At 39.4% G+C, this 22,832-nt stretch overlaps 1 protein-coding gene and 1 long non-coding RNA gene across 6 annotated transcripts in view; one reads left to right on the top strand and one right to left on the bottom strand.

The window, feature by feature from the left end:
* Positions 1 to 20,124, bottom strand: part of sun1b (Sad1 and UNC84 domain containing 1b) — a 28,812-nt gene extending 8,688 nt beyond the window's left edge. For 2 of the 5 annotated variants that reach the window (XM_068336051.1, XM_068336050.1), the window contains exons 1-8: positions 17,716 to 17,968; positions 14,923 to 15,026; positions 3,949 to 4,146; positions 2,795 to 3,039; positions 2,392 to 2,655; positions 2,127 to 2,261; positions 1,748 to 1,876; positions 789 to 866 (exon numbers count right to left, since the gene is read on the bottom strand). In XM_068336051.1, coding sequence (XP_068192152.1) covers positions 789 to 866; positions 1,748 to 1,876; positions 2,127 to 2,261; positions 2,392 to 2,655; positions 2,795 to 3,039; positions 3,949 to 4,146; positions 14,923 to 15,005 — 1,132 coding nt within the window. In that variant the 5' untranslated portion in view covers positions 15,006 to 15,026; positions 17,716 to 17,968. Of the gene's footprint in view, positions 1 to 788; positions 867 to 1,747; positions 1,877 to 2,126; positions 2,262 to 2,391; positions 2,656 to 2,794; positions 3,040 to 3,948; positions 4,147 to 4,293; positions 5,210 to 14,922; positions 15,027 to 17,715; positions 17,969 to 19,983 lie in introns of those variants that run through there. The other 3 variants (XM_068336052.1, XM_068336053.1, XM_068336055.1) reach the window with 3 other exon arrangements.
* A 1,200-nt stretch (positions 20,125 to 21,324) lies between these two features.
* LOC137610311 (uncharacterized) lies at positions 21,325 to 22,514 on the top strand. Its single transcript, XR_011038457.1, has 5 exons — positions 21,325 to 21,519; positions 21,628 to 21,663; positions 21,845 to 21,997; positions 22,083 to 22,201; positions 22,290 to 22,514. It is a non-coding gene; the product is annotated as an uncharacterized lncRNA (long non-coding RNA).
* The last annotated feature ends 318 nt before the right edge of the window (positions 22,515 to 22,832 follow it).

A 22,832-nucleotide genomic window follows, 5' to 3' on the forward strand; every position in this document is an offset into this window, starting at 1 on the left:
TCAGCCAATAGAATGCCCGTACGGTATCACATGACTGCCTTCCAAAAATCCACGATGAGTACAAAAGTTGAAATTTGACCATGACCTAGTCAGAGTAATGTGCTTTTTGTTTCATCTTTCTATCTGAAACGGTTGTGAAAATACTTGGTGGATGGACGGAGGGACGAACACACAAACACTGACAATTACAATACATCACCGTGTCACAGGATGTAATAAGGACAGAAAATGAATCTGCAGAAATAAATCCTACTAAAACAAACACAAATGGGCCAATTTTAATGTGTTCTTCACAATGACAAAGCAGCTCAGTCGATCTCAAAAACTTTAATTTTAAGGTCACTGCAGTATAATTATCGATAACATCACAGATGTAGGTTTGATGTAGGTCACCATTCAACACTGTAATTATCCATTATCAACCAAACACACTACAGTTTGCTTTATTTGATGTTTTTACAATAGCTAAGTTTTATTATAGTGTTTTTTTGATACAATTTTTGTGGAATCGGTTATTATGGGACCTCTTGAGTCATTAAGGTTTAACGACATATCCGTTTTTATTGTTTGTGTATGTGAATGCACTTGGGTGTTCTCATCCCTTGAAACGGGTTTGGATGACTGAAAGATGGATCACAACAGTCAACAGGCAGCTAACTGATTAATGCCGTTCACACAACCTTTGCGCACCCATCCTCACACAGGTCACGCATATAATTAACTCTTGTCAATCACAGCCAAGTAAGAAAACACACGAGTAAAGACAAAATGTGTGTGTGCATGCTTACAGAGGGAACCATTGAGATGTGCTGCATCATCAGTGACCAAACCTTCCACGTTCATGCTTCTACAGAAACTGGAGTGAGCTGCAAAACACACAGATTTCCATAAACAACATGTGTAGAACAGGGCAGAATGAATGAAGGAGAGTATACGCACACACCAGCAGTCTAGATCTTAATGAAGATAAGTGTGTGAAAACAGTGAGGGGATGGGCTACCACTGCTTGGAACAAGAAATATGGTGAAACTGATGTTTCAGTTTCAAATTCTTCTGTAGCTGCAAAAATCAGGAGAATACGAGAAATAAAATGATGCTGGGAAAATTACAGCTGCTGGGAAACATTAAGTTCAACCTAACCAAAACCTTGCAGGCTGAAGGAAAACCCCCACCTGAGCATGAACACCAAGGTCACTATTTAGACAGTAGACAGGTTTTCACCTTAGTTTTACTTAATTTAAGTGTTCATAATATGCAGGTGTGACCCACACACTCAGGCTCAAACACACATACTGCCCATACTCTAAAGGACAAACATTTTATCATGCTTAATCAGCATGATAAGAAGTTTAGCAAAGACTAGAGAGGTCTAGTGAGACTATGTCGTATCGTCCTGTCATTTCACTCTGAATAAATGGATAATCCCCATGTGGAAGCTGACTATCTGTCCATCTCATCATTTGGGTTTCATGCTTTTAACATCTTTATTTTTCAAAACATCATGTGAACTAATGGGTTAGTATTAAAATTACAGAACATCATGGATGTTTGAAGATGTTTACAGCCTTGATTTTATTTCTAGTATTCTGTCTCCTTCAGAAAAAGTATGAAATTGAAGGCTGGATGAAGGGAAGAGAAAGAAAATCCTTCAACTTGAGGCTTGAGTACAGAAAAGAGAGAAATGGTAAAAAATGTATTAATAGAAGCTCAGGAGGAGGTCAGGAGCCTTTGGGGTGAAGGCTGGTACCTTTTCTATCATAGCCTTTTTCTCTGTAGCTCATTACTCTGTGGAGCATAGCCTGTTTTATCAGCAACAGCTTGGACAAACTGGAAGAAGCTGCAAGTGTCATCGTGTCTGAAAATAATGAAAAGACACCTGGTGGGACGCCCACCACACACAATCATTGTTAGTCAACATGGAACAAACATGGATTCAACCCTCGATACCAATCCACTCTAATCACCCTTGACCCTCCAATCAAGTTTTAAGAAAATCTATCGGGAACTTAGAGGCTATTGTCTGAACAGGATTACACAGACAACCATGGCAAAGGTTACAAACAGGGTGTGATTGTCAAAAACAGAAACTGATAATTATTGAGCATAGAACATCTATTGAAGTATACCTTTTCCTGGGGGGCTCCTGACTTTTGACCCCAGCCAGACCACACTGTGGATGATCAGGGTGACTAAAGACACTATGGGGGCCAATGCTCGTTTGCTGTAGTGTATACAGGCGTTAGACATGGATACCAGGACACCTGAGGAGACAAAACACTACCAATTATATTCTCATAAAAATAAAGGCTGCACCTCGAGCTCAATTAAATCTAACATTTAATAAGATGCAAGTTAAAAAAACAGGTTGATTTCAGTTCAACATTTGTGCACCTGTCTTTTTTCTCTGAGTCCTGTCTCTGGTGTATATGCTTGTGTACTGAGAGGATGAGGCAGAGAGAGCATCCGAGGAATCTTCTGCCGCATGAGACGATAAACATGATTGTGATGATGACTGTGTTATATAGGAGTCCATCTTCTGAGAGTTTAAAGAGCAGTCTTTGCAGATATAGCCATTGTGGAGTGTGGCGTGGGAATGCGAAGCGCTGGCGTCACCGTTGACACTGGATGAACTGCGGTCGGCAGTGAAGCTCCTCTCTGCAAACAAAGATTAATAAAACATTATTGAAAACACACTGGTCAAATGACAAGTTGAATTCAAAGATCCTTATATAGCATTTATGCAATCGTGATGGGTCCTTTGTGATAAAATATTTGTATAGTTTCCCCAACTGACCCCAGTGTCCATCCACAGAACTAGAGCTGGTGGTTTTGGTAGTGGTAATGGTGCGTTGCCTTATGTGAGAATGGTCCAGGGTGGAGGTGAGCAGAGACGCATCGGTGTTGGTTTCCTGAATGATGCTGCTGTTAATGGGGGTGTTAACAGCTGAGAAGGAGAGCGTTTTCCTCGGTGTCTCGAGTTGGCTCAATGATAAAGACAGGCCACCAGATGCAGACTGGAGCTTTTTGCTCCGTAGCGTACTGGAAGAACAGGGACAGGAAAACAGGTATTTAGAACCGAAATTCTCCAAATACATTCTGCATTCACATAGCAAATTTTCAAATGACCTCTCTCTGTTTACAATACCTAGCAAATACTTTGGGTGTGAAAAGTGTTTTCCACTTTCCTGATTTCTAATTTTTTTTTACATGTTTGTCACGCTTGAATGTTTCAGATCAAACAAATGTAAATATTGGTCAAAATCAACACAAGTGAACACAAAATGCAGGTTAATGCAGTTTATCATAAATACCTGATTGCAGTTTTTGCTTCTAAGGGTGGCCCAACCAGTTACTGAGTTTAGAGATAATCACCTTTTCAAACAGGGCCATGTAGGTTTGGATTTTTTTCTTCTTTTATAATAAAAACCTTCATTTAAAAACTGCATTTTTGTTCACTTGTGTTGTTTTTGACAAATATTTTAATTTGTTTGATGTGTCAATAGTGCAAAGAAAAAAATCAGAAAGGGGAAAACATTTTCACACCAGTATATGAATGAAGAAGCTGTAGGATGTCAGGATAGTGTACAATATTTTAAAATCAAAACCACAGAACAAGATTACGATGATGGTCCACCAAATCCACATTTGAAATGCATCAGCAGCACAAAACAGGGCAGACTGAGTCAGTTTGTTTATCTGTTTTCAGTGGACTTGTGGTAAGGGTCATTTACAAGGGTCACATTTTTCAGAAGCTTCTACATTTTCACAAGTTAAACCTTTTACTGCCCAAGTATGGAATTCTCATGTAAACAAACAGCAAATCACAAAAAAGAAGAAGAAGATATTTCTGGGTGACACAGTTGTCATGTAAGCAGCCCTCAAGTTCAGAGAGAGGTAAAAACATTTACCACTTCCTGTCAGCTGTTAAGAGAGAGTTGCTGGTCTCACCGTGTCTCTCTCCTGGTGCTGGTGTAGCTGCTGCTGTTACTGCTGAGGTTCCTGGAGTAATCAGCCACGCTGTCATTGACATAGTGACTGGTACTGTTCTGGAGACGAAGGCTTCGCCGTGACATCCTGGGAGATTCATAAACAGCAGCAATTTGATGTTCCCTCTCAAACTCTAACGCTGAAGTGGAGTAGCTGGAGCTGAGACAGAAAGGAGGGAAAAACGGAGGAGGAGGTAAAGGAGCGGGAAAGAAAAGAAGGAAGAAAGAAAGGCCAAAAGAAGTTCGGAGAAGGCGGTTATGAAATGTTAATTTAAAATGCACGATTCTTGAGAGAATAACTTCCTACCATAACTTAAAACTGAGCAGCAATATCTTGAAAATCAGCTTCAGAACTTTCAAACACAAACAATCCTTCAGAGCGCTGCTATTCCCTGAGTGTGGGCCTGACGGGAAGTGACTCGCTCAGAGGAGAGAGCGACAACAACAATCGACAGCGGATCTCTAGAAAAACTGGAAAAAAGAGCCCAATATACATCCAAAAGCATGCTGGTAAACTGGGGAAAAGTATCATGCCTCAGTCGTTGCAAATCAAAGCCAACTGCTAGTGGACACACACAAAGACACTGATCATAAATTTGGCTATGCGATGTGCAGCTGTGACTCACAGAACCACACCCACATGGCAGGGCAGGAACGCACAGTCGAAGCCAACACTCAGTCTCCACTTTCAGGCACCAATTGTAAAATTCACTGGAACATTACAAAATACCATGCCAATTCCCTCCCTCTACACTAGTAAGGCAGACAACACTTTAGTAAGAGCTACTAAACTAGTGCTGTGCAATCAAATACAACAACAAACAAGAACCAATGCAGTCAGAGACTGCAACATCCCGCGACACCCCTGGATTCAAAATGTTGCTTACTTGCATAGGTCAAAGATCAAAGCTAGTAGTCTGACCTACTTTCATAGATCAAAGCAGTAGCTTTTTATCAAAGCAGTAGTTTTGAACTACGGTCCTACACTGGCCTTCTCCTTCGTCTACCTTATCCAGTTCCTGAGTTAAAATTTGACCTTGACCTAGTTTTTTCAAGGTCATCATCTCATTTTCATCCCCTTTGTCATCCGAGTAATGTGCTTTTGGTTTAATCTTTCTATCTGCAACAGTTACAAAGATAATTGGTGGACTAATGCGTGGATGGACGGACGAACACACGAACACTGACAATTACTATCCCTAGCAAAAAGTATGGAATCACCAGTCTTGGACGAGCACTCACTCTGACATTTTATTATGTAAAACTCAGATAAAAAACATGAAAAAAATAGTTATACAAAAGTGCAACTCCTTGGCATTCAGAAACACTAAAAGAAATGAAGAAAAAACATTGTGGTGGTCAGTAAATGTTACTTTTATAGAGCAAGTGCAGGGAAATAAATATGGAATCACTCAATTCTGAGGGAAAAAATGTGGATTTATGAAAAACAGACAAAGAAACAATCAAAACACATCACTAGTATTTAGTTGCACCACCTCTGGCTTTTCTGACAGCTTGCAGTCTCTGAGGCATGGACTTCATGAGTGACAAACAGTATTCTTCATCAATCTGGTGCCAACTGTCTTTGATTGCAGTTGCCAGATCATCCTTACAGGTCGGAGCGCTGCTGTGGACAATTTTTTTAATTTCAACCACAGGTTTTCAATTGCTTTGAGATCTGGGCTATGACACTGACTGGATGTGTCTTTCTCCAGAGAATGCCGTCACAGTTTTTGCTCTGTGGCATGATGCATTGTCATCTTGGAAAATGATTTCATCATGCCCGAACATTTTTTCAATTGAAGGGATAAGAAAGCTGTCCAAAATGTCAATGTAATTGAAGATTTAACCACAGCCATCTCCCCAGTGCCTTTGCCTGACATGCAGCCCCGTATCATCAAGGACTGTAGGAATTTTGATGTTTTGTTTAGGCAGTCCATTTTGTAAATCTCACTGGAACGGCACCAAACAAAAGTTCCAGCATCATCACCTTGTCCAATGCAGATTGGCGACTCATCACTGATGATAACAGTCTATGATTGTCTCTCCTTAGCCCATTGCAGTCTTGTTCTTTTCTGTTTAACGTCAGTGATGGTTTCCTTTTAGCTTTCCTGTATGAAAATCCCATTTCCTTTAGGCGATTTTGCACAGTTCTGTCACATACATTGACTCCAGCTTCCTCCCATTTCTTCTTAATTTGTCTTGTTATGCATTTTCTGTTTTCAAGACATATGACCTTTAGTTGTTTGTCTTGACGCTTAGATGTTGTAGTCTACCAGTACGCTTGACTTTAACAACCTTCCCATGCTGTTTGTACCTGGTCCAGATCTTCGATACAGCTGACTGTGAACAGCACACATCTTTGGCAACCATACTTGTAGAGTTACCTTCTTCAAGAAGTTTGATAATCTTGTCTTTGGTGTCAAGAGACATCTCTCCTGTTGGAGCCATGATTCTTGCCATTCCACTTGGTCCAGCAGCCCTCCAAGGTGGGATAACTGCACTGTTTTTAACTGCTGACAAACGAGCAGATGTAATCTGAGGCAGGTGCTCAATTAAGGAAAGGAAATTGACTGGGTGTGTCCTTATCTTCTACTCGAAATGGAGTGATTCCAAATTTTTTTCATCAGAATTGAGTGATTCCATATTTATTTCCCTGCACTTGCTCTTTAAAAGTAACATTTACTGACCACCACAATGTTCTTTCTTCATTTATTTTAGTGTGTCTGAATGCCAAGGATTTGCACTTTTGAAAAACTTCATTATCTTTTCATGCTTTTTATCTGAGTTTGTTCTACATAATAAAATGTCAGAGTGAGTGCTCGTCCAAGACTGGTGATTCCATACTTTTTGCTAGGGGTAGTACAATACATCACCGCTTTGAAGCGGGATGTAACAGCCTTGTTAGACTTTCTTCACAGGCTCTTTGGACCTATTGCCAAGTGGATCAACAAAGTCATACTGCATTACTTCACAGATGGGGGGGGGGCACTGGATGGAGATGGATCAACTTCCTGCCAGACTCTTACAGAGGGAAGTTGCTTGATTAAACAAAATGTGATTGGTTACACTGGCACATCATGCCGGACATACATGTACCACAGATGATAAACTCAGCAGCATCACCTGTATGTCCATGTATGTGTGTGTGCACTGTCCATGTTGTTCTATGGCTAAAGCCAGGATTACTCTTCCATTGGGAGCCAATTATGAGCTTTCATTCCTGTTTAACTCCAACCACAACCAGCATTTCTCTGATTGTATGACCATAGCATCATCTCTAGCTCCGTATCCTATAATTAATGCAAATATCTTCCTTTTTGTGGTTGAGGAAAAAAAATGTCTTGCATTATGTTGTCTTACAACAATAGCAAAAAAAACTTAACCGTAGAAAATCAAGAGTTACACACACAGCTATGCCAATTTAGAGCCATAAAACCACATACTAAAACACTGGAATCTATGGAAGAATTGATCGGAAGATTTATGCTGTTAATCATTTTCCAAACAAATCAATCATTTGCTGCACCACCTCTTACTATTACATCATTTCCTTGACTAAAAATTTGTCATTCAAATATTGGAAAAAAGCTCCACGACAGTACAGTTGGTTTTGAATTTCAAACCTTGAAAGACTAAAATATTCATCTCAGTTGGCCAGTTTATTCAAACCACATTCAACCCAGTGAGTCCAGTTTCCAAGAAACCAATAAGTAACAGTGCTTTATTCACAAACCACAATCATGTATGCAGGGGTAATAGTGTGATAGCTCGTAATCTCAACAAGATGTGCTTCTAAGCTGTAGAGGATTGTTGCAACACACTAATTACATAAACAACTATAATATTTCTATTATCCACGCTATCATCATGCGGTTTTAGGTAGAAGAATGTTTTTGAATGTAGTTTGTGATATTTTTGACTCTTGTTCTGTCCTTTAAATTGGGTCAGGTTTGTCACTAGCTGATAATGGTAGCAGCAACAGGCTTGTGTTGAACTAGAAAACCTTCATGTTTCCGAGAGATGCCAGTGCAAATGAGACATCTGCTCCAATTTTCAGCAGAAATTAAATCCACTGCCAAGCTGCTATAAGAGTAGCTGACCTGACTGCCATCTTCATTTGCTAGTGTATTAATGTCATGATGGCCCCACAATGCGCTGGTATCTCGTATAGGGTCTATACCACCTTTTGCCCATAGGACAGGCTAGGACAGGCTCCAGCAGACCCATGACCAGCAAGAAAGATAAGCAGCTGTAGATGAGACGATTGTGATCGTTTCGTCTACAAGAAAATGGATGGATAGTGTTGTGATAATTGTTTCACCATAACTAAACTTAGCTAACCACTACAAATAGAGTATTTGCCCCATTTTCCTAGATAAAGACACAACACATCATAACTTTAACAGCTTAAATCCGAAAGTGAATGGTATGGTTGAAAAGAGGACTTGGGATTGGGCCAAAATATTGCTGAGTGTCTGCCAGTGAGGAAGGGTGTGTGTGAGAAAGAAAGCAGACTTTCCATGTTTCACCTCACCTCCAGTTACACACAGTCACTAATGGAACGTTCTGCTCCGTAACAACCCACTTTCTAGTTACCATTAAAAAACAAACCAAATATTAAAAACAGATGAATCTTCAGATCCCAGCACATTTCAGAGGCTGTAAATTATGCTTAATCAGTTTTCAATTTCTTTCCTGTTGTTCTGGCTATACATATTGATTTGGTGCCACTCTCCCTCAGGCAGCTCCCACGCCTTACATCAGTGGTAAAAATAGAGACATGAGGAAGACGCAGATGAAGATGAAGACTTACTGTACTGAGATAAACTGACTTTCAGCTTCCGGGAATCTCTCCTTATGTAACACTAAAGCTTTATTACTCTTCCCACACTCGGTAGGCACAGATGGCTTTGGCTCAGGTCTACTCACAGCAGAGTATCAGAAAGAACTCTTCATTTTAGTGGCTAAGGTATTGCTTTATTTTTTATTTAGCACATATTAATGCTGAGCGGCATGCAGGATGGGTTCCTGGTCAGTATAAATTATGTGAACCTTCGTATTTATACACTTATGTGACGAGTGTATAAATACAATGGCTTATTTTGCTGGGATTAAATGGGAAACAGTCTCATTGAAAAGCAAAATAATTTAAAAAACATTTTGAGGCATCAAACCTCACCTAATTAGTGGACAATCTGCAGCACTTAGACCTTCTGTTTAGTAACACTCACTACTAGCAACCTCCCGCCCTACACACTTTTTTTTACTAAAACTTCAGGGTTTGTAATGAATCTTAGCTTCAAAACCACAACTGCAGATATGAAAGTCTGATCAAGAGGAAAATTTTACCCTCTGCACACAGAAAACAACAAAAATAAAAAACAAAGATGTCTGTAGAAGATGGAGGGGTGTTAATAAAACTGTCAGGAGGAAAATCTGATACAAACTCTTATCAAAAAGTTGTTACATCACTGTTTACAACAATGTTAGTAATGTCACCAATAGCCAAATATTTACTTAAATTCTCTCCGATTGACTTTGTGGGGCCAAACTTTGCTTATGAAAACTATGCCATTCTTATCTTTTCCTGAATTCTCTTGGGGACATCACTGGGCATCCATGGTGGAAAGTGGCAAATCAGATTTTTTTTAAAAATGCAGCTCAACTGCTTTCTGTTTAATTCAGCTGGCACAAATGAGACAAATTTGACCTGATGTGAACCAGCCTGTTTAACTAGTGGCCAGAAACTGAATCCAACGGAGCCTTCAGATTTCTAACCCAAACATCTTTGTGTGTAATTTAGGGAGGAATTTATTTGGTTTGTTTACTTGTTTTATTCATTTATTCATTCCAACCCACCTTCATTTTCCATCAGACGCAAATACCCCAGAGTTCTCTCAGTAGCGTCATTTGCTCTCCATGTAATGTTGCCATCATATGTCATTTTATGTTGCCATGGTTGCTATGGAGACCACTGTCAAGACTTTTTGATTGGTTATATGCAACATGTACAGAGCGAATGCTGTGACACAGTACAATCAGAACAGATGTCAAAACAGCAGCATGAACAGCATGCTTGTATGTTTTCTACATCTCACCAATCCTCCAGTCCTTCAGATCGATTTGCTGCTACCAGCCGTCGACAGACAGATACGTACACCATCAGATCTGTGATGGTTAAACTGTGAGGAGAAAAGTCCAACCAGAGGCCCAGGCCTCACTGACCCACTTCTAGATCATAAAAAATGAAAGGGTAGGCGTGGGTCAATGCAGAAGTCATACTTCTGCTTCCAATTGGGCTGATGGAGCTGCAGTGTCTCTCAAGAGATGGAGCAACTCAACTGTGAACCACAGAATAGGATGACCTCATCTCCTCCAACAACCAACATTTGAAGCTGGAATAAAAGTCCTAATATTCTGTAAATGCAGTACCTTTCCTTTCTGTAGGTGTGTGAGTGACTGTATATTTTTTTGTGTTTTCTTGTTTATATGTGTTTCATAATGCAAAGAGTTGAAGGAGCGATTATACAACTTGCGCTAGCCATTCGCCACTTCGCCAAAGGCAAAGTAAATTCCAGATTGGCTACAAGGTTTGTAGACCGTGGCGTTCTTATTTTTACGGAAAAAAGGCTAAAAGTTCTTACTTTTTCGCTCGCTAGCACCACTATTTCCGCTAGCGCCACTCGCTAGCGCCCCTATTTCCGCTAGCGCCACTATTCCCGCCGGCGCTGCTATTTCCGCAAGCCAACGGAAATAGCCGACGGAAATAGCCGAAGTGACCCGAATGCTCCCGCTCATTAAATATACACTCGGGTGATGACCTCCTCTCATCCAATGAAAAACAAAAAGATTATTTTTTTATAAGCTAAACCCGCGAATTGGTGTACGACAAGGCGAGGATGATCGATTGAAAGAAAATGAGAAGGGAGTGTTTTATAGTAGATTTTGCGTTAAAATTCCAATTGAACAACAAATGGTGAATGCTGAGAGGGGTAGGTTTTGTGACAGACCGATCAGAAGGTAAATGAAAGACATTATCAATACTTTTTTGTAGTCTGAGACTTTTGGTCTCTATGACCGGCAGGAATAAATAGCGATGCATGTAAATGTGTATTCAACTCGTTTGCAATTTTATATGCCTTTTTAAATTGAAATGAAAAATCATATTATCGAATTTTTAAAAAAAAATGAAACTATGGCATACCAATGGTGTTGTCTAAGTCAAAGTTAAAATGTATTCTAGTCCAAGTAAAACTTACAAGTAAACATTGAGTAATATTTTGTATGACTATCTTCACATAGTCATATAATTGAAAACAATGCAAGTTTTCAATTGTTGAATATCACATTTATACCTGCATAACATAGGATAGAAATACAGGTAGTTAAGCTTGAACTGTTGACTTTAGTGTATTTTTGTAGGTAAACTGAACAGAAGATTTTGCCCTCAGAATGCACCAGCATCCAGCATGCAGGAAAACAACCCCATTTTCTAAAAAAATTCCCGGGGGGGCCCCCCAATCCCCCATGCGGGGGGTCCCCCCCACACACACACCCCTATGACATGTGTGGTTTTACATCCCCCAAGAATTGAAAACTTGCATTCACTATGTGAAGATACAGTCATACAAAATATTACTCAATGTTTACTTTTAAGTTTTACTTGGACTACAAGACATTTTAACTTTGACTTAGACACTTTGATTTTAATAAATTTGATTCTTGGTATTAGTCAATGTTTACTTGTAAGTTTTACTTGCTATTACAGCAAGCCGCTGTCTTGGACACAGAATGTGGCTTTTTGTGGCTTACTCAATTCTTTTACACTGAGCCACAGTGGCTTAGTCATACTACCTCCTAGTGCAAGCCCAGAACTATAATAATCAAATGTACTACTCAGAACATTGCTCAATATTTGCTTCAAGTTGTTGTACCTCAGTTCACTTTATCGTCACTTAGAACATGATACATTGTGGTTTTCCCCCAAAGGCTTCAATTGGCAGAATAATATTCATTTGTAAAATCTGAGTGAATAAATGAATGACTGTAGTTGTGAACATACATCTAAGGATCATTCTAAAACTAAGAAATAACACAAAACAAACATGAAATGTGTTTATTATAAGCTGTGAATAATATTCTGTAAAATTGTTTGTCTATGTTCTTCAAAACATTGAATGTAAAGAGGAGAGTGAGAGCTCAGAAACCTTTAAATCTACTACATCCTTGTTAGAGGACAAATCTGAGTGTTTCCCCTGTTGTAGTCACAGTATTAATCATATTAACAAAAGGTTGGTTGTCCAAGTTGTAGCAGCAGTATGTGTGTGAGACAGAAACAGAAGGTGACTGGCTGGCCTCCTACACCTCTTTCTCCCAGATCGTTCAACACCACAAAAGCTCCTCACAGCTCTTTTTAGTCTTGACAACAGATGGCCAACGGTTTTTGTCACCTGACCCTGTCCGTCTCTCTAGCACTCTCTTGTATTCAGTGTTGTCAACCGTAGAAACAAATAGACCCTCCAAGGAATTAACACTATCAGTTGTTGGACTCTGTCTGGGACGGCTCGGTAGCATTTTGAACTTTGTTAAGAAAATTTATTCTCTGGCTCTAGCCTGATGCTGTAAATTTAATGAAGGCTATTATTTCTAAAGAGAATCATTAGCTTCCCTGCTGTAACACTCACAGACTAACATACACAACAGATCTCTCAACTAGCTGGCCACAAAGCACAAACTATTAGTGTGATGCGGGATCAGGGCCCACAGTGACTGTGAGGTTCATTAATAGCTTCTCAGCTGACCACATTCAAAGGAACACGATTAGCTTGTTCCAGCCTATCCGTCTACCTGGCACATTCCTAACAAGCTTTTGTAGATTCATCTAACTTTGCCTCAGCCAGCAGTGTGTGTCATAAGAATGGTAACTAGGACTGGATTTGACATGATTGGAAAGTTTGTTTGGACATAGGTTCAATAAAAAAATAATAAGGGTAGGGTTTTCTATTGTTTTGCCATTTACTCCATAACACAACATGGCATACTATTCTTTCTGAAGTATGAAAAATGCCCCACAATGACTGCTGTTATTGATGTCAACACAATTAATATTTTCATTGGCAGTCTGCGCACGCACAAGCCCATCCAGCATTATCTTAGACTTGTTTTAAGTCATTAACTAGTGCACAAATTCTCTGGACCCCTTCCTCATTCTCCGACGAGGATCTACATTGGGAGTAATTCCGGAGTAGCATTTCTTGTTTACAGAATAACCCAGTGTGTAACAAGCAAGCCACAGAAAGATATCGATGAACACAAGCAGAGCAGAGTTAAAGGTTTGTTGTAAATTTCCAATATGGGAGTACATCAATGTACATCGCAGGCTTCAGTATATCAAAAATTGCTGCAGCTCTTGAAGACCAAATAAATAAATAAATAAATAAAGTTTCTCCAACGATACTATGAAACATTAGCTGTAGTACTACTTGTGTTCATAACTACATGTTGCTTCTTTAGGTGCTTAAGTCTGTTGCAGATAAAAAAAGATAGTAGAGGTGGCAGGTAACTTTGTAGTTTGTAACAACACCGTAATTACAGTGTGAGTACAGGAGCACCTGATATCTCATCTAATTCAAATGGTAATGGACCGAGGCTGAACTTGTTCTACTAGATGGGGAGAAACTCAAACAAATATTTAATTTAATTTAATACACTGTTATAATCCCCGAAGGGAAATTAAGAACGCACACTCTAGTTTTTTTTGTTAGTCAATCAATTCAAATCACATGCATATTAGTGTGTACAGGCCCCTGTAATACACACACCACACACAAGGGGGCCTGTAGGCATGCAAGGGAGGTAGAGTGGCAGGCAGCTCCTACTTGGTGCGCCTCAAATGAGAAATTTGTAAAGAGGACGGCACCTTGCTCAAGGGTGCCTCAGCAGTGCTCCGGAGGTGAGCTGACACCTCCCACTGTCAGCTCACCTCCGGGTATTTTTTTGGGCGGGAGCGGGAATCGAACCGCCGATCTTGAATCATGGGACGACCCGCTCTACTGCCCGCTTTACCACTGAGCCATGGCAAACCACAGATGTATACCCAACAAGGAGTATTTATTCAACCACCTTTTACACGTTCATGCATTCACTTTAATTATGGTATACCTCAGTCAGGCAATAACTCTTCCTTTCACAAACTATCAAGCATTAGGTACAGTGATACCTCAACAGCATGCAAAAACCCTCCTGGTGTGGCATCAACCACAATAATTGTATGATCTGTGAAGAGAAAGTCAAACTATGCAGAACAATAGAATAAACAAGAGGAGAAGCAAAATGAAAGGGCTCGTTTATCTCTGTGTTCCCACCAAGTACTTAAACACACCAACTAAATCATAGAAGGCGAGCCATTAAAAACACAGGATCTTTTAGCATTATTTGGAGTAATAAACCTCAGAAAGTCTGCAAACAGCAATGTCAGCAAAAGTTTTAGATTTCAGATTTTAACAAAACACTTCAATGCAACCATTAAAGATCAAAATCTAGAAAGTGGTCAACTCACTAATCCACTAATCTTTTGTCTTTTAACAGTCAAAAATAATCTGCAAAGAGCAATGAATTAGAGTTGTGATTATTTAGCAGCCTAGAAAAATGCACATTATATTCCATTGTCAAAATGAAACTCTTAAACTAACAACATGCATATGCAGTGCCCATTAAAAAAAATTTTTAAAAAGAGCAAAGGGAATATAAAGAGGATGGTCCACATTACACCTTGTGAGCTGTTAAAAGTTATTAAAATGTGACTGGGTCTAAATGGTAATTTGTATTCAAAGTTAATATCCATAGCTGGGTGGACTCACAAATTACAGGCACAGTGTAAGTGAAATTCCGAGGCTCTGACTGTTTAGAGCTGCAGCCAACACTGTCATCTCACCTGAGGGAATAGGTATAGCCAGTGTTCTCTGGAGCACACTGAGGTGGTGTGTATGTGTGCAGTTGGGAAAAATCCATGGTCATTCTTCTTTGTTTAAACTGCGACTGCAGGAGTCAGGATGCAAAGGACAAGACTCTTTAGCTAAAGCTGACATGGTGAAACAAGGATCACAAGCATACACTAACTTCCATACACACTCACAAAGAACACATGCATGGCCTCGTTCATTCTGTAAAATGAGTTCTGCTAATAAGCTGAACTCATAAGCCGTTGATTGTATTTGAAAAACAGAATCACAAGGAATCACTACTGTATCCAATCATGAAATACAACACAGTCTATCCTCTGCCTCTTCACAGTTCTAGAGCTTTTCTCTTGTCTGGTCTTTCTTTAGAGAAGGCAACATCAGAAGGCCCAGCATTGACAGGCCTTAATGAGAACTGCTAGCCGTTCCTTTTACCCAGGAATACAACAATGCTGCAATGGTTCGAACAGTAGAACCGAGTTGGCTGACCTCATCCTGCATGTTGACGGAGGCTAGAAACACCACAGTCTTTGTAAGCAATGACTCATCTCTTCTCAAATGGTTGACATAACAACAGGAACAGACAGGAATTGACACCCTCTGTCCTGCCGTTTTGATTCAAGTACTCACCAGGACAGCCATTGCACACAGTAACATGCTGGGTGAGCTCCACACACAGTATTAGGAAACCAAATTAAACAGTGAGGGATGGGACTGACTTTTTCTCAAAGGGCAGGATGCAGCTGGTGTCAAGCTTTGACCTCTCATAGTGAAAACTTTATTATATGAACACAGTGTCCAAATACTGTTACCATAATATAATGTCGCATCCGGCTACCAGGATACAAATAATAAAGTCTAATGCAAGGGTCTTCAAATAAATGCTACCTATATTGAGGAAGATCCAATTGTTGAAAACCACTTGGCTAAAGAATAAAAATGTATTATTTGACTGCACATCATGATTTGATGTTTGCCAACAAAAGCAGTATTTATTTGTAAAAGGAGCCACAGGATATCTACCTGAGCACCACAGGGTAGTACTTCCTGTTTGGTTATGGGTACGCTGAAGAATAGTTACTGTGATGAATAAAAATATAACATGTTAATAAATGTCCTGATTGACTGCTGCACCTCTGTACTCCCATTCATGGATTCAATACGAGTTACAGCTGAATCAAGTAATAGTGGTAAAATACAGTAGACCAGACCAGTCTAGACCCTTGAAAGTTCCTGGGATGCTTTTCAGCCTATACCAGAAGGCCCAGCATTGACAGGTTGAATAAAAGATCACAAAGACACAAGGAATGTAACATGTCGATTACGTTTGATTAAATAAGGGTTTTAAGAGCAGCTAATAGCAGTTAGCAGCTAACCTGAAGCAGAAACATTAACTTAACACTTAAAAAAGTGTAAATTAGGGGAAACACAATGGATGTTCAGGAGCTCCTTACCCTCCGATCAGAGGATAGGTTCAGCCACCATGAAACAGGGAAGACAATGGTTGCTGCAGTTGTTATTTTGGCATTTACAAAGCGCAGCTTGACATAGAATATGTACAACCTGACATTAGGTACTGACCCACCTCTTTTGTCAAACAAATTAAGCAATACCAGTAAAGCAGCATTTTTCCTCTAGTTTATTCAGTGCAAATAAAAAAAGATGTATGATCAATAGGTAAAAAGATCTCCTCAGTAATAATTCTGAACAAGTAAAAAACTAAGCATTCGAACCTTCATGAACACAGACTTTATTGAAGGATTTTTGTGTTAGATTGCAGTAGTTTCATCTGGGTGCTACCTAGACATGAATGACCAAGTGACAAGGCAGCTGTCTGCTCTCTCTCTCCCTGTATACAGTATGAATGGAGGACAGGAACTCCTTCTGGTCTCCTATTCAGATATGAAAAGCCAATGAAATTGTTATTTTGTTCAACATATCCCCCAACAGAATATCTAGCAACAACCTCAATCATATTTTAAATATACTTCCAAGTAAGACAAAATAAGAATAATCAGAAACAAAACCAAAAACCAAGTACTAGTTTTGTCCATGTATGATTTGTTTTTCAAATACCATGTCACAGCACAAACACTGACAGGAGTGTTTCTCTTCAAGTTTGACCAAATCTGCTCAAAGTAAAGACTCCATCTTTGAGACGTATCAACACAAAATTGAGAAAGTACAGGTTTAATAACATCAGGCCATGCAAGTGTACCACAAACACACACCTACTCTCTAAACATGCCAGGGCAACACTTGAACACAGACTGGATTTCTCCTGTTTTGTTTTGTGGGCTCATTTACGCAAACCACCTGCGACGAAAAGGGCACCGGCTGGTTCCTGTCAGCGGCCATATCTGTTTTAAATTAAACTTTATAAAACTGACGAAACATTAGCACAGTTACATTGTCACAGTCCCAATTCTAAATTTAAACGCCATGTATTCGCGTAACGGCGTCACTCCTGACAGCATCGACTTACTGGCTTGCGCAACGACGCGCTTTTCCCACCGCTGATCAAAAAATGATCACGGAGCATTTCTGTCAAAATACAAACGAATACGAGCTATTTAACGTTTTAACGTTAATTATGACGAAGCAGACGTGATCAAAGCAGTCAAATAGGCCGGAAACCGCCTAAGTTGTGAGTAAATGAGCTCAGCAAGAACAAAATAAATCTGTATAAAACCAAGTGACACGTTCACAGCAGAAAACTGTAGCTCCATGCAACACGGGCCGTCATTTATAGTCGCACGTCAACTTGCCCGTGTTGTTGGAGTCCATGTATGTTATTATTCCTTAAGACTGTAATCCAAAGGAAATAGATCCTGATAATAACGCAACGGAAAATGCGCAAACTTGTGCCAGCATCCCGCCGGACGGAAACGTCAAGGTTAACTCACTACAGACTCTAAGATCCCTTTCGTATTTTTTCTTGCAAGAAAAACGCAAAAGTTTGCAAGTATCCTTTGGTTGTTTTGCTAGTGCACAACAAGCAGATTTCCAAAATGGCTTCCCGGGTGTAACAAAGCCAGAAGGATCGCTGCTGAGCTGATCCTCCCACTCCCAAGCCCGCTATTGTCGGCCGGGGCGCACTTTTTAAAATCTAATAGAGGAAAGCAGCTCTGGTGCAACGGCACGCCGAGGACCGCAGCTGGAGGGAGCACCATTGTTCAAGATGGCATATTTCCTACAGAAAATAATATTAAACTGCAATAAAATGTATGAAGTACTGATTAAAAAATGACCATTTCATTATACGTGGAGTTTCAGTCTAGAATCTACAGGTTCCTAAAGGTGATTTTGACTCGTTTGTCCCCTATTTCATGTAAAAATCCCCACATTGTCCTTCATATTGTCAGGAGAAGAAAGATGGTGGTACGGCTAAAAGAAAAGGAAATGTTAAATCATGCTTGTGCTTCACTATATTTCAGGGCCAGATACTATTGTTTTACTGTTATTTTATGTTGTTTACATAAAAAATGTCTCAAACTAAAAAGCTGTTGTCACCTGTCCCTGTTTAACCTAGTCATAAAATAGTTGTATGAAGCTATGCTGGTATGTTCCATTAAGTCAGTGTGTACCAATAGAGTCGTAAATCATAATAGAAGAACCATCATTATTTTTGGAAAGATTTGTATGCATGTAAATGAATTTACCTTATAGGCAGCTGATGTGATGAGGCCAGAAATGTTCCAGAGAAATATCAAAGCCGAATATTTAGTCCTATAATCTGGTTTTGATTTCTATGCCATCTGCTGGAGAGCAGCCTACATTTAGATGTAGGAGTTCAATCTGACTGTCCTCAAAAATAACAGCAAGTAAACAACATGACAGTGCCAAGTTTAATAAATTCACCTTGCTGAAATTCCTTATGTTTGCGAAGCTGATTTCTGAACTAGATTTAACGACTGTAAAATCAGTCAATACATATCATAATTCAACCTGCACAAAAAAACCCCCCAACCTCTGCATGAACAAATTTAATGCATGTGTTATGGTGCTCATCCTGAACTTCTGCAAGTTAAAGCAGCTAGGTACAGAAAATATGTGATCATATTTAGATTAGTCAGTGTTTGTGCTATGACATATTTAGATTGGAGGCATGTTTGTTAAGTCAATCTATGGTGCCTTGTCATGAAAAAAACTAATGCAGGATTGTCTCAACCTTGACTGATGGCCAACTATATTTTCTCGGCACCTCAACACCTCAAAGGCATAAATCACCAGCCTTAGCTTCTCCACTATGTTTGTTTCTCTGTTTATTTCAGGAACCCAAAGACGGGACAAAGCAACTTTGCCAAGGCTGGCAGTTGCACAAAGAACATTCTCCTTGTCCAATTGATTCCAAACGACCACTCCCTTGTTAAACTAACCCACTGCTGTAGAAAGGCAATGACATCTACAAGAATGTCAAGGCTAGGACATCCTGACAGGTGTAGTACCACTGGAACACCAGAGGTGGCGCTGGACGTCTGGACTGACAAACAACCAGCTCCAAATTTAGACCCATTCAAAGTGTTTAATTCAGTGGCCGTGACAGCATTAAAACACCCTCCACAGGCTCACAGCAACTCCACGCAGCCCTGACTGAAGAGTGTCTGGATGTCTTGGACCAGGGGAAACGTCTTAATCATGCTTGAGCAAGCAGAAACTGTGTAGATTAGCAAAGCACAACGGTAGTCAGAGATGCAAACGTTTCTGGTACGTTAACAAAGACGGAAGTGGATAAACTTCCTAGCGTATAGCCCCGTGTTACTGCTCTCAAAATAGAAATTTCCTCTCTGGATTTCATTAAGGGATGCTTCTTGTGTTTATATCCTATAATCAGTAGGCCCTAAACTTAAAACAAAACGGAAACGGAAGTAAGACGTGTTTTTAAAAAGCTGCCCCTCAGTAACATCCATACTGTACTTATAATTTAAGACTGGAGGTTGGCCTTGTGATGAAGTTACAGCCTCTCCTGTCAGTTTAGGTTAGCAAAAATGGAGTTAATTTACGTGGTTCTTTACAAAAAAGTTAAATATACTCACGCAGTGGCTCTGAGTATTTGAGTAAATCCCGTTAACTTTCATTACATCCAATTCGTTGACGTTTCACAGCAAACTAGCTTCCAGTTTGAAAAGAGGACTTTGCTCTGCCGTTCGCCTTTCCCGCACACAAGCAAATTTTCCGTTGCTACACCAGCGTCACACGCGACGATCCTTATATGGTAAAAATGACCATATATAGGCCGTGGTAAGTACTACAACCAGACTTTCAAAATAAAAGAGCCCCACCTAGTGGTTATTTTTGGTAAATACACCTAAACATGAACCGGAAATATCTTTTTTTGTCGCTATTGAACTGCTTCAAAAAGAACCATAGAAAATTTAAGAATAAGAAAATAAAGAGCTAAAAGGACGTAAGAATAAATCTTAAAAATGAAATAAATAAGATAAAATTACTAATAACAAACTAGCTATTAGTAATAACTATATATATATATATATATATATATATATATATATATATATATATATATATATATATATATATATATATATATATATATATATATATATATATATATATATATATATATGGTAGGTCCTGTTCCATGATGTAGAAGATGTCCTACTTCAGGACAATGGATAGGGGCCAATCACGCCAACATGGAAACAGGATTTAACCGAATGAGAACGTTTGTAAAACATAACATTAGATTCAGATTTCAAATCATGTCAAAATAACTCAGCAGATATCAGACTAAGTGAACAGTTTGCTGTGGTGTCAGTCTTCACATGGCCTTTTCGGCTTTCCTGTTGGTGCATCATCTGCAGCATTTTGTTCTTCTTTTCTCCCCATCTCTGTGAACTTCTGAGAAGGTAACAAACCCACAATGGATTTATGGCAATATCGATGTTCACAAACATTGAGACTGCTGACAATTCAGGTCAGGTTAGGAAATTTGATGGATGAGGGTGAACAACAAGAACAAGCTGAAGACTGTTTCTGAACTTGAGTGTCATGTGAAGCCTGGCAGAGAAGAAGATGTATAGTTATAGATATGAATGCTGTTTCTCAGAGAAGATATGAATGTTGACTTTGAATGTAGGTTGTATGTGAAGGGACTCTTCATTGAAATTGGATATTTTATGTTATACTCATAAAACAACAATCTCAGAATTTGCAACTATTCTAGTTGCAAAATATTTATACCCTTTGCATGTTCTTTCTGTTCATACTATTGTTAAAAATAGGTCAAAGGGCTTATATTGTGTTTCAAGTACTGTACTTTGTTAGCAATGGCTTTACGCATCCGGAGGAAACCTGAAAAACTGGCCACTTGTCATTTGTGGAATGATGGTGACATGATCCTGTTGTCCTTGAGCTCATGTGACCACATTATGTGTAAGGGAAGACAGTGTAGTCTGAGGACGTAAGGCTGCTTTGCCTTTTTGTGTGTTTCTGTGTGCGACTGTGTGAGCTAAACATGTTTGATCCGCTGTCACTGACAACGAAAGTCATCATTTTTGTCATGTTTATGTGTTTGCTGCCTGCTGTAAAACCTGTTGATCCTGAACGTCGTAAGTAAACGCTACAATTCTGATGTCGTAGATTCCTCTGTGGTAAAGTTGTTTGCAGTTTGACATGTTTCTTTTATTTCTGATAGTTTTCTGTTTTGCTTTTAACAGATGCCACTTGTTTGAGTTGTCTCAGAGCAGCACAAGGTACATGGGCTTTTCAGAGATCAAAAAATCTGGGTTAAAATTATTTTATAGAAAGATTTCCCAACCTTTGTTATGTTAATTTTTGAGTAAACTGTTCCTTTTGACCTTTTGTGCTTGTCTGTCATATCATCACATGTTTTGAAGTCATAAACAGTAAATAAAAATGTGTTCTGTCACCAAGAGATTGAGAAGGTCATGAAGGAAGTCTCATCAGAGAGCAGACACATTGTCATCGATAGCCTCCTCACCGGGGGTGTGTGTGCAAAACTGTCGTCCCACAAAGAAGACCGCATCTCTAAGGACAAGATGGCATCCTCCTGCACACACCTGTTTGGTAAGGTCAGGAGGAAATAATGTACTAATGGATTTCCATTTTTTCAAAATCTTTAATTAGTCACTTGTTTTGAATTACACTACAGAGTCTCATCACAACCGGTTTAAGGAAGCGCTGGCCAATAAAGAACCAGAGCATCTGAATATCATCCTGTGTTATGAACAGTCCACAGCATGTGTGGGGGTGAAATTGCAGTCTTTTGAGGTGGGGCAGATGTGAAATCTTTAAACACTAACATCCATAATTGCAGAATAGTTTTGTAAGAACTAATATGCCTTAACTTTTATGACAGTATTCCAAAGAAAAGAACGTCATGGAAAGTCACATTGAGGATGTTCTTCGGGACAACAAGGAAAATGTGCGAATTGCTCGACCCGTACATTCAGGTTCACCTGTGAACTCAAGAGATGAGTTGTGAAGACATCAATGGAATTTTGATTTGACTGAATGTATGATGGCTTGTAGTGCATATTTCTGAGTGTCAGGATAATAAAGAAATTATTGAAAAATGTTGTGCTGCCTGTACAGGAGGTTTATGTCCAATTGTTTTGTTTTTCAAAGATGCAAAATATCACACTTGTGACTTGCAAAGCAATTTCAGAATTCATAGAGATCAGATACTGAGTGCATATGATAGTGTACAATGATATAAGTATATCTATTTAGAATATTTTGTTAGAGCCTATACTTTGTTAAATACAATGTGTCAGTGCAGTGACACATCGACAGCCAAAACCCTAAGGAATATTTGCCAAGTCATTTCAAGAACAACCAAGCAATGGAACCATTGAGTCAAACATTTTCCTTCTAGCCGCTGTGAGCATTGTTCCTCTGC

Source organism: Antennarius striatus, chromosome 16 (genome assembly GCF_040054535.1).
Source record: "Antennarius striatus isolate MH-2024 chromosome 16, ASM4005453v1, whole genome shotgun sequence".
In the NCBI taxonomy this organism is placed as follows: domain Eukaryota; kingdom Metazoa; phylum Chordata; class Actinopteri; order Lophiiformes; family Antennariidae; genus Antennarius; species Antennarius striatus.